This window comes from Plecotus auritus (genome assembly GCF_963455305.1).
Source record: "Plecotus auritus genome assembly, chromosome: 9".
Classification (NCBI taxonomy): Eukaryota; Metazoa; Chordata; class Mammalia; order Chiroptera; family Vespertilionidae; genus Plecotus; species Plecotus auritus.
This window is the reverse complement of record NC_137783.1, coordinates 138,725,327-138,740,708: the sequence shown is the minus strand read 5'-3', so window position 1 is coordinate 138,740,708 and position 15,382 is coordinate 138,725,327. Positions and strand designations below refer to the sequence as shown.

General features: G+C 52.9%; 1 protein-coding gene across 7 annotated transcripts in view; it reads left to right on the top strand.

Moving 5' to 3' along the window:
• The window catches only part of DGKZ (diacylglycerol kinase zeta), a 42,425-nt gene that overhangs the window by 6,209 nt on the left and 20,834 nt on the right, over positions 1 to 15,382 (top strand). Inside the window, exon 1 of one of the 7 annotated variants that reach the window (XM_080642407.1) lies at positions 3,722 to 3,904. The exons of 3 other annotated variants lie outside the window; for them this stretch is intronic. In XM_080642407.1, coding sequence (XP_080498533.1) covers positions 3,732 to 3,904 — 173 coding nt within the window. In that variant the 5' untranslated portion in view covers positions 3,722 to 3,731. Of the gene's footprint in view, positions 1 to 3,721; positions 3,905 to 5,611; positions 5,946 to 15,382 lie in introns of those variants that run through there. 3 more of the 7 variants (XM_080642408.1, XM_080642402.1, XM_080642410.1) reach the window with 3 other exon arrangements.

Below are 15,382 nucleotides of genomic sequence, written 5' to 3'. Positions count from 1 at the left end.
GAGAGCCCCCCCAGACTCCTCTCACTTCCAGCCTGGGGACTTGGGAGGAGCCAAAGGACAAGTTCCAAGCGAGATCATGGTTATTAGAGGGTCCATCTCCCACTGCTGAACTCCCATGGCTCTCTTGCCCCAGGGGGAGAGGGTCCCAAGCCCCTCCTCCACATTTCCTCCTGCTTATGACTTTAACGAGGCTGCGCAGAAGGAGCCTAATCAAATTCCCATCTGTCATTAGCTAGCAGCACCTGCAGTCCAATTCAGGTACCTCTGTCTCTTCTGTGGGGGGATAGAGGGCTGGCGACCAGCAGGTGCTCTTGGGCTTGGGATTGCTTCCAAGGGCTTCAGCAGGTACTTGGATCACAGGCTGAGCTGCTGGGGAGGGACTGAGATGAAAAAACTCCCCCATGTCTCACCACAGCCACTCATGCAAACAAGAAGCCAATCCCCCTCCCTCTGCTCAGCTTGTTAAGACACCTATATTCAGCTCATTTCAACTTCCATAGGAAGTCGTTGAGCACATACTTGCCTCCAGTACAGAGCTAGGAGCAACATAAGGTTCAAGAATCCTGTAAGGAGACAAGATTAACGTGCACCAAAGGTCACGATATAGAAATATTGTTGGGAACAAATGTGAGTGTCAGAGATAAATCAGTGGGGTGGGAGTGTTGGCTCTGCAGCAGCATTTGACTCTTAGTAGGTATTTATAAAATACTGTCAAACAAATGAATGAGTGAAAACCTGCAGATCAAGGAAAGTGATTCAAATAAAACTGTCAGAATTAAATAGGATCTTAAATAACATCTGGTTCATCATCCAACCCAGAGATGTTAAGTGACTTGCCCAGAGTCACACAGCACGGGCTGGAGTTTGAACCAATGGGCTCTGATCTGGGGCTCTTTTCACCTTTCACTTTTGCTTCTTGGGCTGGGGTTTTGAAAGATGGATATTTTTGATTGGCCAAACATTACGGGTAGAAAAGGCAAAGAGAGCAGCATAGGCAGAATGGAATAGCAGGGGTGAAGGTGGCATGTTAAAGAAAGTGTGAAAAAAGAGGGAAGAAATGTTTATTGAGCACCTACTGTGAGATAGGCACCAGCATGGTGTGAGCTGAGAGAAAATATCCACAGGGAAAGCCTGGAAAAGAGGCAAAAAAAAAAAAAAAAAAAAAAAGGAACCAGAACATAAGGAGCCCCCGAAGGTCAGGCCAAGGAGGCTGGCTTGGCTGGTTTTGAGAGCAGAGGCTGTCCAGATCATGGGTTGAGTGTTTGTGCCCTAGTACATTTCTTTTCCCCAGCTCCAACTTAATCATCCAGGTCACAGAAAGTAGAACACCTCACCCTCTGGGGCCTCAACAAAGCCCAGAATAATTTTCTTACCCAGATTCCTCTTCCTGTGCGTATCTGAATGGATTCTGAGGGGTCTCCAGCTCCCCAGCGCTGGCACATGTTGTCCTAGGAACTGCCAAGGGCATCCTCCCCAGCCCTGTGCACCTGTCCCTTCCAGCCTTGTCCTCCCCTCCCTACCTGGAAAGTATTGACAGCTTCAAGGAATTCAAGCCCAAGAGGACCCTGGTCCCACAATCAGGACTGCCGTGCCTCTCAGAGCCTCCAGCCTGCCCGCTTCCCCTCCGGGGCCACATTTCCTGCTCTCTGCTGCTTGCTCCAGAGCTGCCAGAAGCTGAGATGGAAAACAAGCCCAGCCCCATTTCCTCTGTTTAACTGCTCAAGCTACTTGCAGAATCCCTGGGAGGGAGCACAGGGCCCTGCAACAGTCTTCTTCCAGAATAGTCCTTGGCCTGGCTGGCAGAGTGTCTGATGAGCCACTGCATACAGAGATGACGGGCTGAAAGAGAGAGCTATTGGAAAAGGGGTGCCACGCCTCAGGGGCATCACCTGGCCGTGTCCCCAATTCTACAGGAGCAATTGGATGTCTTTATTTAAGGGCACAGAGTCTTATTTCTACCAGTTACCAGTTAGGTGATCTTAGACAAATGAATTTAGCAATTCTGTACCTCAGTTTTCCCATCTGTAAAAGAAAAATAACAGGATCTACCTTATAGGGTCATTACAAGGATCCACGGGTTTCTGGCACAGAAGCGTAGCAGAATCATTATCTATTGATTTATCATTGCTGAGTACTAATTATTCATGGCATGGCTTGATTTGTTAAACAAAGGTTTATTGAGAAATACTGTGTTCCGGTCATGAGGGACACAAAGGTGGTTACCTTACCAGGTAGAGGTTTCTAAGGGCTGGGATGGCATCGTGTGCATTTCTGTGTCTGTAGGTTCTGGAGCGCAAATGTTTATTGAACTGAACTGAACTGACACCGTTTCTGTCTTCGAGAAATTTACAGCTTTCCTGGGGTAACAAACATATATAGAGCTAAAAAACAAAAACAAAAACAAAAACTAATTATAGAGCAGTGTGATTAGAGGGTGCTAGAGGAAGATACAATTTCCATCCTAGAAAAAACCCTGATAATAAAGAGTGAGTATATGCCTCTCTACGTATTTATCGAATCTTCATGATGGCCTCAAAGTCCAGCACAGTGAGGCCTCTTTGCTATTCTTCAAACACATCAGGTACATTCCTTCCTCAGGGCCTTTGCTCTTGCTGTTCCCTCCACCTAGAATGCTCTCTTCCTGGATAATCACCTTGTTTGCTCTTGATTCATTCAGGTCTGTGTTCAAGTGTCACCTCCTCAGAGAGGCTTTCCCAATCCACCTACCTAAGTGGCAATACTCCCCCCCCCCCGCTCCCCCCCCCCCCCACACACACACAATCGTCATTCTCTTCCCCCTTCGTTTTGGCTTCATTTTCTTCTAAGCACATCCCATTGCCTGATATGATTTTACATATTGATTATTTGTTCCACTAGAATCTAAGCTCTACGAGTTAGATCCCTGCTTCTTTGCTCAGTGCTATGTAGTCTGATACAGTGCCTGATGCATAGAAGGCACTCAGTAAATATTTATTGAATGAATTCATTTAAACCCTTTCACCGCTTATTTCATCCTCGTAAAATGCCATGAGTTCAATTCTTACTACTGCCCTCCTTCCATTTTAAAGATGTAAAAACTGAGGCTCAAAAAAGCTCCCTGACACATGTATTCATCGGTTCACCTGTTCACTTCCTACCTTATTCCAGAAAGGTTTAAGGTGACTCCAAAAGGCAAACCTCTCTGGCCTGACCCAGGTCGCACAGCTGGTAAGAGGTAGAAACAGGACATGAGTCCACATCTTCTAGCTCCATTCTGGTTCCTCTTTCTACTCTGCCACTGTCCCAGGCGCCTGACCCTTGGTAGATGGTGTGATGCTCACAGAGGCGTTAAGGAGAGAGAGCTGTGTGTGGGCTGGGCACCACCCTCCAACATACCCGGTAGTTGTGATGAAATGGAGACCTCAGCAGGACCAAGAGGTAAAGATGGGAGAGGTTAAGTGGAGAGGAAGGCCAGGCTGAGGCTGAGGCTTAAGTTCGGATCCCAGCCTGGGCAGGCCTGGTGGCTGCCTAGCAGCCTCTGACTATTGGGCTGTCTCCTGGCTGCTGCGCTGGGCTTGTCCTCACCTGCCTCTGGCTCTCCCGTTCAGCTCTCTTCCCAGCTAGCCTCCTGCCCCAGCCAGCGGAAGGCAGGCGCCTAAGAGGACTCTGGTCCTCTGGCTGGGGCAGTCAGCTGGTCTCTCACAGGGCCCCCGGTCAGGAAGTGCCAAAAGAGGAAGAGAGTCGCCGGCAGGATGAGCGTACTGGGCCGGCCACAGTACCCGGGAGGCTGCGATGAGGCCACAGCTCTGGGCCCCGCGGAGGCGCTGGGGACAGAAGAAGGGGAGCGCCTGGGGGCACTGAGGCAGATGTGGCGCTACCGCTCCTGGGACGTGCCACAGATCCCAGCTGAGACCCCCCAGACACAGTAGGTACTCAGGGTGGCCCGGGAATGGGCACCTCCAGCCCTCTCTGAATCTTTTATCTGGGATGGGGGATTGTGGCAGAAGCGGGGTTACCCACCCGCAGTCCAGCAACTCTGCAGAGACTCAGAAAAAAAGCAAACGGGGTTCTTGGCAGGATGAGGGGAACTCTGATGTTGAATTGCTGGGGGGCAGTGTGGTGGAGGGCTGAGTTCACAGGCAATAACAGTCGGGGGAACTGGGAAGAGGAGCAGCAACAGAAATGGGGCATTGTATGCTGAAAGGCCTTGTGCACACTCAGTGGGGTCTTCAGCTGCCTCTGGTCTCCTCCCTCAGAGCTAGGTGTCAGAACATTGGGAAAGTTTTAAAGGGGCCCACGCACCCCAGAAGGACAGCATTTGGTCCACCTGGGGATTTCACTGCCCTCCTGGCCATCCTGGCACCTGCTGCTGGCCCACAGGAAACTGTAAGGAAGCTGGAAGAATGTTCTGAGCTTCTGGATGCTGGCTCTTTCTCAAAACCACAGGCAGCCCCCAGCATTGGCTATATGTGGCTGCCTAAGTCTGGAAAATGGGCTGCCAGACCTCCAGAGGAGAGGGTAAAAGTGAAGGTGACACAGGATGTGGCTTTGCAGAGGGGAGTGTGAACAGAAACAGCGGGCAGCTGATGTGGGCATCTGGGTGGCAGGGTTTGGGAGGAAGAAGACCATGCTCTCCAGCTTCCTAGCCTCCCTTGGTCAGCCCTGTAGAGGCTCTCAGAGCTGCCCGAGCTGCTGATTCCCAGGCATGTGTGCTGGCTGTGCCACCACAGGCGATGGCTCTGGTTCCAATTGCTTTCCTCATCTTTAGAAGGGACACCCTCTGCTATCCTTGGGGTGTGCTTGTGTGAGTCTGAGAGGTCTATTTCTGGTGGGTGCTGTGTGTGCAAGAGGCACGTGGCAACTTGTAGCCGTTGTCCTGGGAGGTGTTTGTGCATAAGAGAAAGGTGTGCATGTTCTGTGTGGGTGTGTATGTTGGTGAACGAGTGTGGTCCTTATGTGTATGTATTTATGGGTGTGCAGGTGATTCCTGTAATGTAAGAGATCAACAGGTTTGGTTGGATATTGTGTTGGGAAAATGCTATTTGTTAGAAGTATGTAAAAGGGTTAGAACCAACTGAATAGCTGAGGAAAGAAGAATTTGTATGAGAAACGTGTACGTTCTTTGTTGGTGTATGCAAGGGTCACTTTGGAGTAAGTATACATTGCTGGTATACATTTCTGAGTGTAAGAGGCCTGGGTGGGAAGCGTTAGAGTAATGAGTGCACATAGTGTGAGAGGCATGTTGGTTCTGTGTGACTTTTTATTCTCGTGGGTGTGATTTGGGAAAGCCAAAGGGGTAAGAGTGGAGATTGTATGAGTGACTGTGAGCGGGCACTGGGTGGGCGAGAGCGGTGTCTATTCCGTGCGGCTGTGTCAGGCCAGAGATTCTGTGGGATCTGGGCGGACCAGGCAAGGGTTTGGGGGCGGGGACTCAATCACCACGCCCCCTGGGCCCCACCCCCTCTGGGAGGCCAGGAGGTTTGCTGAGCGGCCGGCAGCCGGCGGCCAGCAGAGGGCGCTGCCGGTGGGTGCCGCCGCGCACCCGAGGGGGCGTGTCCGGCGGCGGGCAGGCAACAGCCTGGCCAGCTATGCGGGGTCCTGCGGCCCCGGCCGGCGGCACTTCCTGGAGCGGCGGCCGCTTCCCGGGCACCTGGGCGTGGGGCGCGGGGGCGCGCGGCGCGGGGCGGGCAGAGCGGGCGCGCGCCATGGCCCGGGCGGGCGGCGCCGAGCCGGCGTGTTGAGCCCCGGCCGCCGGCCCGGCATGGACGTCTCCTGCGGGCCCGCCGCGGGCCGGGGCTAAGGCCGATGGAGCCGCGGGACGGCAGCCCCGAGGCCGGGAGCAGCGGCTCCGAGTCGGCCTCCGCCTCGTCCAGCGGCTCCGAGCGCGACGCCGGCCCCGAGCCGGACAGGACGCCGCGGCGCCTCAGCAAGCGGCGCTTCCCGGGGCTGCGGCTCTTCGGGCACAGGTGAGCGGGCGGCATCGGGAGGGCACTGCGGCTTCGGGCGGACCCCGCGCCTGGCACCGGGAGGCGTTCCTCGGCCACTCGGTACTGATACTGCGCGGAGGTCTCCCGGCACCGGCGGCGCGGGCTGGGCTGTCCTGGAGTTGGCTCCGCGCAGGGGATACCCCCTGGCGTCTTGGCTCCGGCACCGAGTGGGGATCCTTCCCTGGCACCGGCCACTTAGCGCGCCTCCTCTGGGGCTGAGGTGCCAAGGCAGGGTCAGCTTCCACCTGTCCAGCTGGAGGACCCAATCACCTCAACCCCTGCACCAGCAGGTAGGGCCCCAGGACTGGCCACCCCTTCCAGGCGCTGATAGAACCGGCCCCTCCGAGTCTCCTGGCCGCGCGAGGTGGCGTCTGGCCGCCCTCTGGAACTCAGTGGGCAGTGCCCGCTTGCCCACCACCGCATGACATCTGCAGGGCATGGCCTCGCTGATACTGCCAGGACACAGGGCTGTCCCGGAACACCGGTCCCGGAGTTAATCTCTCAACATCTTAAGCCTCTCCTTGGGGTTGGTGGTGCCTGGCCGGCCACCTGTTCTACCGTGCTCTTCATTAGCCAGGAGACCCCAAACTCTATCTCAGGGAGACAGTCGGCGCCTCTTCCCCTCCCTCTCAGGCCTTCCTTTGCTGGGAAAGGGATGAGGTGGGCTGCAGGCTGGAGTCTGTGCCCCCTCCCGCTTGCCCCCTTCCCAGCACACCAGATGTCACCCTCCTGTGCCTGTAACAGGGCTTTGACCGAGACCCTGGTAAGGAACTGGGGGGAGGTGTGGAAAGACTGAGTGCAGACAGCTCATGGCATGTGTGCCGAATTTGTCTGGGAGCCGCTTCCTGCCAGTGCAGCCCTGGGGTAAGATGAGGGAAGGTGGAGCCCCATGCATACCCCACCTGGCTCCCTGGACTTGCTCCTGACTGCCCCCTGCCCTCCAGTGGCTGAGGAGCTTGCAGCCAATCAGCTAAGGACCCCAGAGCCAACTCATACTGGACTCTGACCACTTGGAGTCTGCTCAAGGCCTCTCCTCACTTTTCTTCAGTTGCCCAGGCTTCGTGGCATTTGGGCCCTCTGAGCTTTACCCTGTCCCTTCCCAGGGTAGACTTTACCACCAGTAACATGGGCAGTTTCCTCCTGTCGGGCGGGTTGGCGTCCCGGTAGTGCTGACCTATGCCCTCTGCCTGCCCTACCCTAGCCAGGGCCCTGCTCTTTGCACCTACAGTGTGTCGCCAAGCACACTCACAGATCTGGAGCCTCACACTGACAGATGGAGCTCCGTGGGCTCTTAGGAAGCCACGCGGGCTTCAATGTCATATAAAGCGGGAAAGGGAGCACAGCTTCCAGTACCTCTGTTTTGTCACCCACAAACCTGCAAGATGGAACAGTTTACACCCAGCTCTGCAGGATGTAGCCTACAATGTTCACACAGGCTTCAGAGGGGGAGGGAGGGGCTCCGCCAGAGGCTTCCTGTCCCTGCCCACAGGGTACCAAGAGTTGGGCTATTCCAATCCGTTGCTCTGCCCCTACTGAAGGGCACAGGTGTGTGGATGGAGGGATGAACCTCAGGCACATTCAAGAGGAAGAACAAGAAGCAAGAAAACCAACAAGTACCTTTACATAATTGTCTAAAATAAGCAGGATAGGTGTGTGTTCTCCGTTTTTATAGATGAGAAAAACACGGGTTCAAAAATACAAGTAGTTTGCCCAGGGTCACATAGCAAGTAAGAGGCAGAAATAGAGTTTGAACTCTAGTCTGATTCTAAAACCCACATCCCTTTCTCTATACAGGTTCCCAAATAGAACGACACAGTGACCCAGGAGCTTTAGGAAATACTGATTCCTAGATCTTATCCTTGGCGTGTGTGACTGGAGGTGGGGCCTTTACAGCTCCCCAAGTGTTTCTGATGTGCTACCAAGTTTGCAAACCACAGTATTACATCACTCTGGGGATGCTAAGTGATCCAATAGAATGCTTAATGAGAAGAAAATCGAAAGGCCTCTGGAAGCATGTAAGGACTGTCTCCTGTTGGGGCAGTGGGGCATTCAGAAGTGAATTTATTTGGAAAACCCAGTAGAGTCAAGGGGAGGGCAATGGAAGAAAGATTTTTCCCTGACAGGCCTGGGAGCCCAGAGAATCAGATGCCCATTGGGGCTGACCTCCCTCCCTTTGCTTTGCTTGGAGGAAGCCAGGGCAAACATTTGGAACAGTGCACCTGCCCTGGGCACTGCCCCTTTAATGATGTTTAATTGGTCATGCCACCTTTACTGATTGCCAGTCTCAGGTAAAAGTCCCCAGTGCCCCAGCTAAAACCAACCCTCCATCTTTTCCCCAGGCTCCGTACTCTTTTTTTTTTCTTCCCCCTCACCTGATATGTTTCTATTGACTTTTTTAGAGACAGAGAGAGAGAAAACCATCTACTTGAGAGAAAAACATCAATCAGTTGCTTCCTGTTATGTACCCCAACCGGGACCAAACCCAAAACCTAGGCATGTGTTCTGACCAGGAATTTAACCTGCAATATTTCAGTGTATGGGACAGTGCTCCAACCACCTGAGCCACCCAGCCAGGGCTCCGTGCTCATTCTTAACCTGGCTCTTGCTTCTCACTGGGTGCCCACCTTCTGCATTTTCCCCATCCTGATGCCCTCCCCTCCCATACACACCTCAAATCTCGGGGCTGAGGGGTGATAAGTGAATAGACGGTGGCTAGAAGGAAGCATCCAAGATAACATAGATTGGTGGTGGCTGCTGAAGCCTTGTTGAAAAGTCTGCATTCGGATCTTGGCTCACTAGTAAAGTTCAGTAATCAATTAGCACTCTGCTGTGGGCTTGGGAGGGTAGTGAGGGTGCCTGGGCAGCGTGCTGTCAGGTAGCACAGTCTCTGAACGGCAGCCTCTTTGGCATGTTCTTTAAGAGGTTTTTCCTTAAAGCCCACGCACAACAGGCTTCACCCTCCTGGAATCTAGGAGCAGTTTTCCCTCTCCCCTTTTATGGCCCAGTAAGACACAAAGCGGAGTCATGATTCTCCCCCAGCTCCATTCCACCTCACTTGTCCTTGCTGGGAACTATCAACCCCCTCCCAGAAGAGGAGGTATAGGCCCCGCCCTAACCCCAGAGTATCTGGCTTTTCCTCTTTCCTTACCATTCAGATTTTATTGGCCTAAGGGGTGGTCTAATAAGTCTGTGCCCCCTCCCGCTTGCCCCCTTCCCAGCACACCAGATGTCACCCTCCTGTGCCTGTAACAGGGCTTTGACTGAGACCCTGGTAAGGAACTGGGGGGAGGTGTGGAAAGACTGAGTGCAGACAGCTCATGGCATGTGTGCCGAATTTGTCTGGGAGCCGCTTCCTCCCAGTGGAGGGATATTGACTATCACCTCCTTGTCCTCCAGAGCCCACCTGGAGAGAAGACTCCTTATCCTTTGGCCTGGTCCTGGCAGCCTGGCCCTGGGCAGGTCACACAGCTTGTGGATTAGCTGGTTTTGCACCCCAGGAGTGTCAGAAGTTCCCTGGCACTTTCCACATCTAGACATAAGGCGCCTCATCCTGCAGAGTCCCTGGGAACCTGCTCGCTGGCTCTGCCACCCCTGCCCTTCATTAAGTGCTCAAAGTCATTAATTCCCAGAGGGCAGGAAATGCACCTGTGGAACAAGTTTGAGACAATAGGTCCCATTTAGAGGTGATGCCACATGGCCCCAAGCGAGTCCCGGAGTCCAGTTAGGCAGAGGGTGCACGCCTGGCAGCCTGAAGGGAAGCAGCCCCAGTTCGTGTTGTTTTTGCAATGATTGGGAGGGACATGTTGAGGGATGCCTCACACTCAAACAGGAGAATATCTGTCCGTGGCACCGAGGTGTCTGGAGCAAAAGAAGCCTCATTGGGTGGTTTGTCTTGTTCAGGCTAATACTGGGAAAGGCCCAGGTGGCCAAGGGAGGCAAGACAGAGTGCCTGAGTTCCCACCAGTTTGGGAAGACAAAGGGGTCTCCATGGCTGAGCATTAGTTCACTTCACTTGGCCTGTTCTCCATGCAACATCGTGAGCCAATGTGGGGCTAGCCAGGGTTGGGAACTAGGGTAGGACTCTCGCAGTCTTCCCTCCACTGCCACACGCCCACCAGAGCTGCTGGCTTACAGGTCCAGGAGGAGATGGGTAATTCTTATCATTTTTTTCTGTGCCATACTCCAGAGAGGTCAACTCTCAGGTTGCGGAGCTGCCCAGGACTCTCAAATTGGTAAAAGAGAGCACAAGAGTGAGTGTCTTCTCAGGCAAGGATAGAGGAAAGACTGAGTGACCCTAGTCAGAGAGAGCCTAGGCCCTGGGCAGCTGGAGGTGAGGAGGAGAAAGCGGCAAACAGGCCTGCCCTCCTTGGCTTCCTGGAGCCCTCTCCAGGACCCACGCAGAAGAGGAGGTGAGTGGAGATGCTGGCCCTGAGGCGTGGCCTGTGCTGATCCCTAGGAGAAGCAGAATTTGGGTTCCTGTACCCTCACCAAGGTAAGGGAGAGTTTCTAATGCCAGAAGCTAATGAGGGAACTTGTCCTGCAGTACCCTAGAGTAACACGAGGGGGCGACAGTCACCATTGTGGGGAAGCTGGAGAGGAGAGATTCTCCTTCCTGCTGGCTCACTTGCCCCAAAGACCTGCTGTGGGTGGATCCACAGACACCTCCTACTGGTGACTTACCTGATACTCTGGCTGCAGGGGTGGAGCCCATCAGAATGTAGCAGAAGGCAGTTTGAGTGTGAGCTTCCACAGCACTTGGCCCAACCCTTTTCCTCTCTGAAGACTGAGTCCCAGTGAGGTGGCCTTGACTGAGGCCAAGGTCTCACCGCCAGCTAGGGGTTATCTGGGACTCAGTGCCAGTCCCCTAACTCCAGGGTTATGTCAATGTGTCCTACATCACAGGACACCAAAGCCTTCCCTGCTTTGAGAAATCCTCATCTGGCACCCTTCAACCTGCCCTCTGCCTCTCCTCCTGGAGCTGCTTCTGACACCTGAGCAGTTCTCTAAGTCAGAATGGAGTGTGGGGGACAGTGTGGGTAAGAAGGGGGAACTGATACACCTGCATCCAGGCTCACCAGTTCCCCTCGTTCCTGGTTGGAATTAGCGGGTTGCACCTCTGGGGGTACCAAGCACTCATTTCTCACTCCCTGGGATGCTTCCTCTGTGTTTCATGTGTGGTGCTCCTCATATCCTTAGGGTATCAGCCCCACACAGGGCCTACAGTATAGTTCCCCACCCGCCATGGTTCTCCGCACGGCCTGGATGGCATTCGGTCACAGGTGGCAGCCTTGGGAGGCAGTTTCAGGTGGGGAAAGGGTAGGCCAGAGTAGTGACCAGATGCCCCAGAGGGGCTATCATTCTGCCACCGTTCCTTTCTGCGTCTTTCCTCAGCTGAGACACCAGAGACATGGTTAGGTGATGGAGAACAGGTTTGAGTGAGACCAAGGGCTCTGTGGCCCAGAGAAAGGAGCGGGGGCTGAGATGGGCACTCTCACCCTCCCCTACATTCCCCTGCATCCAGGTGAGTGATGCATCAGCTCATCTTTCTCTGTCAACTAACAGTTGCCAGAAACTTTAAAATCCATCAGTTTCATGTAATCCTCACAACAACCCTGTAGTTAGTTTTTTAAATTCCCATTTAACAGATGAGAAGGCTCAGAGAGGTCAGGGGTGTGGCCCAGGGTCACACAGCTCTCACTGGAACCCAAACCCAAGGATCTTTTCACAATGCCAGGCTGCCCTACTTAATAGCACTCTTTTCTTCCCTTCTTTTATTTTTCCATCTCTAAGATGGTGGCGCCTGAAAGGGATTTGAGGGTGCCATGAGACTGAATGAGAGAATTTTGTCTCATGTGGGAGTAGAGTGAGGCCCATGAAGTGATATACTCCTGGGCCCTGAGGGAGAACTGTCACCAGGATCCTAATTTGAGGGGGAGCATGGCTGGGCTGGAGGAGACCCTTGAGTAGGGAAGACGGGTTTGTTATGTGGTTCCCTGGCTGGATCTGGAGTGGAGGTGCAAGTCTGTGACCTTTTCTCTTGCTTTCCAAGTACAGGGAGCAGAAGACTCGAGGGATGTGTTTCAAGGAACCCCTGGTATCACTCTGGGGTCAGTGGGTGGCCTGTAGCCTGGGGAGAGATGCTTAGGAGGAGATCACATTTGTACCCAGCACCTCATGGTGAGAGGTCTGAAGAGAGAGGGGGGCCCAGAGCCCTCCCCCTCCACTTTCAGCAGCCTCCTCCCCCTTGCTCCTGGCAAAGCACCAGTTCATAGCTCCCACGTAGAGGCCTCTCCCCTGCTAGGGCTGAGCCCAATCACAGCACATGCCAAAATAGCTGTCTGGGAGCCTGGGCCTGCTTCGCCCACGCCAGCATCTCCCGGGTTAACAGCTTGCCTGTCTCTCCGCCCCGTTCCCCAGCTTGCTGACATTTTGCTGAGGCAGGGGCGGTTGTGAAAGGGGCAAGCTGGTTCCTGCTCCCCAGCCCACACCGACACCCCACTGATACAACCTGCCACCCACTCACCTTCCTCTGGAAGTCATCCTTTCGGGGGAGACCTTCCTTCCTGTCCCACAGACATGGGGCTTCTATTATAAGACAGTATGAGGAACACACTCGGGGTTTCATGGTTCCATGCCATCCATGAAAGACCCAGGGCAATCTCAGAGAGCTGTTCTCCTCTGGGTGTCTTTTTAAAAAATTATTTAAGAATACTTTTTAAGACACTAAGTATTTTGCAGTTAGAAAAGTTTACAGAATAATGTAACACCTCCAGTTAGCTTGGTCAGATCTTACCATTATGCCATATTTGTGACCCACAGGTTGAGAACCGCTAGCAGGGTCGCCTAAGACCATCGGAAAACACAGATATTGACATTACGATTCATTAACAGTAGCAAAATTACAGTTATGAAGTAGCAACGAAAATAATTTTATGGTTGGGGGTCACCACAACATGAGGAACTGTATTAAAGGGTAGCGGCATTAGAAAGGCTGAGAACCACTGCTTTAGATAGAGCTGGATGCCCCCATGCCTCTCCCCTCAAGGAAAGCACAGTCCTCACTCTGGTGTTTGTATTCCCATGCCTGTTTTAAAAATTTTCCCTACATAGGTATGCATCCATAGCAACATGTAGCACTGTTTTGCATGGCTTTGCACTTGATTTATATCACTTGTATTGTACATATTCTGAGTTTAGCTTTTCTCATAGTTTGGACATTGAACCATCTTGAAACTTGAGCTCTGTGAACCCATTTTAACTTCCATATACTATTGTTTTTTTGTAACTGTATAGCTCAGTGGTCAGCAAACTGCGGCTCGCGAGCCGCGGTTTGCTGCTCTGTTGACTAATGAGTTGCCGACCACTGGGATAGGGGCTTAATCACAAGGAACAACAACAGCCTGTAATTATTGGAATCGAGAGTCTAGGTCAGTAGTCGGCAAACTCAGTCAACAGAGCAGCGAGCCACATGTGGCTCGCGAGCCGCAGTTTGCCGACCACTGGTATAGCTGCTTATTTGCCTGGTATTTTGTCAGTGGCATTTAGGTGGTTATCAGTTGGTTGCCCTTGCAAGCAATCCTTCAGAAACTGTTCTGGTACACGTCTCCTGTGTGTTCTCCCCACCAGGGCTTGATGATAGGGTGGTGTGTCTTCAGCTTAGATAGTTGTTGCCAAATTGCACTCCAAAGTGGTGGTCCTAATTTTCTGTAGTTAGTTTCTTTCTTTAAAGTTTTGGTAAACTGAGGAGTTGGTTACCATGAACAAACACTTTCTCTTTCAAGTGTGCAACAGCCCCATGAGGAAAATATGGTGGGTATTTCCCCCATTTATCAGATGAGGACATTGAGGCGCAGATAGGGTAAGAGACTTGGCTTGAGGTCATATAGCTGATCAGAGGCAGAACCCCTCTGGACCTTTGAGTCCAAATCCTCAGAAAAGACTACTCAGAGAGATTTAGGCACACTTCCTGCCTCAAGGCCAGGGGAAACACCCCTATGTCTATGTGGGTGCATGGAAACTGCGGGGGGGGGGGGGCGGGGAGGACGGGGGCAGGGGCGGGACCCCAGCAGGGCAGGGAGGGGCCCGAGGGGCTGACAGCTGATTGTGAGAAGATCTAGAGGATGGAGGAGAGAGCAATGTGATCAGAAGGTTCAGAGGGGTAGTTAAATTTTGAATGAGGGATGAGGGGGGAATGGTGCTCCTGGCAGATGGGGAATGAGAGCCTACTGCAGACACAGGAGAAGCCAACAGGGGGACTGGTCACAAGAGAAGAGGGATGTGGGGGCCAACAGAGGGTTTGTAACACTCCCAACAAGGGGTTGGAATACTCAGAGAGGACTTATCAGCATTCCTATCAGGGATCGGGTTCAGTGTATGCCTCTGAGACACAAGAGCTTAGCCCAAACCAGCAACTTGCCCACCTGATGATGGGCAAGGCCTCAGGAGCTGGCCAGCTGCTGGGTCACTGTGCCAGCCTAAAGCCCTTGGCTCTCAGCTTGATTCTTGAGGCTGAGCCTGGACCATTCACTTTTCCCTCCATTCACTCTTCATACCACTTTCCGCACTTCTGGACTCCGGGGATGCAGTTGTGAGCAATACATGGCCCCAGGGGCTCACAGGCTGGGGGGGTACAGACTTATAAACCAGCACTGATGGCCTAGAATAACCAAGAGAGGGCCCGAGCGTGGGAGCAGCTAACCCTTTGGGAAAATGGACTGGGGAGAACTTTCCAGCAGAGCTGATGTCTGAGCCAACTCTGAAAAGATGAGAAGAAGTAGTTGAGGCGAGTTCACTAAGCAGAAGAGGGGCGCTTTATTGCAGGTAGAGAGACTACCATGTGCCAAGTGCACAGGCATGAAGAGACCCACGGTGCTTTGACAGGAGCACCTAGAGAGAGGGTGAGGGTGAAAGCATGGGCCTGGAGCAGACTCCTGGGTTGGAATCCCAGCTCTGCCACTTACTAGCTGCATGACTGCAGGCAAGTTATTTCATTTTTTTTATGCCTGGGTTTCCTCATCTATAAAACGGGGGTAATAATACTATTTTTCTGAAATTAAATGAGTTAATATTTGTAAGATTCTTAGAACAGTGTGTGGCACAGAGGAGTTATATATTTGTCAAGTAAAATGTAAAAAGTATGAAAGGAAGATGGAAGAGGAGCTGAGAGGCCTAGTGACTGCCAGGCCCAGGTTTTGCATTTTGCTCAATCGAGGGTAAGTGGGCACTTCAGAATGAATTCTGGTAGCAGTGGGAGGATAGCTTGAAGGAGAGGCCCTAAAGGAATGAGTCAGTAATTCATTCCACAAACATTTCTTCAGGACCCACCAGGAGCCAGACCATGAGACGAGGACTCAGGACATGAAGGAGAGACGGGGACGTTTCAGCAAGGAGCTCAGAGCTAGGATCCTTGCTCAGCT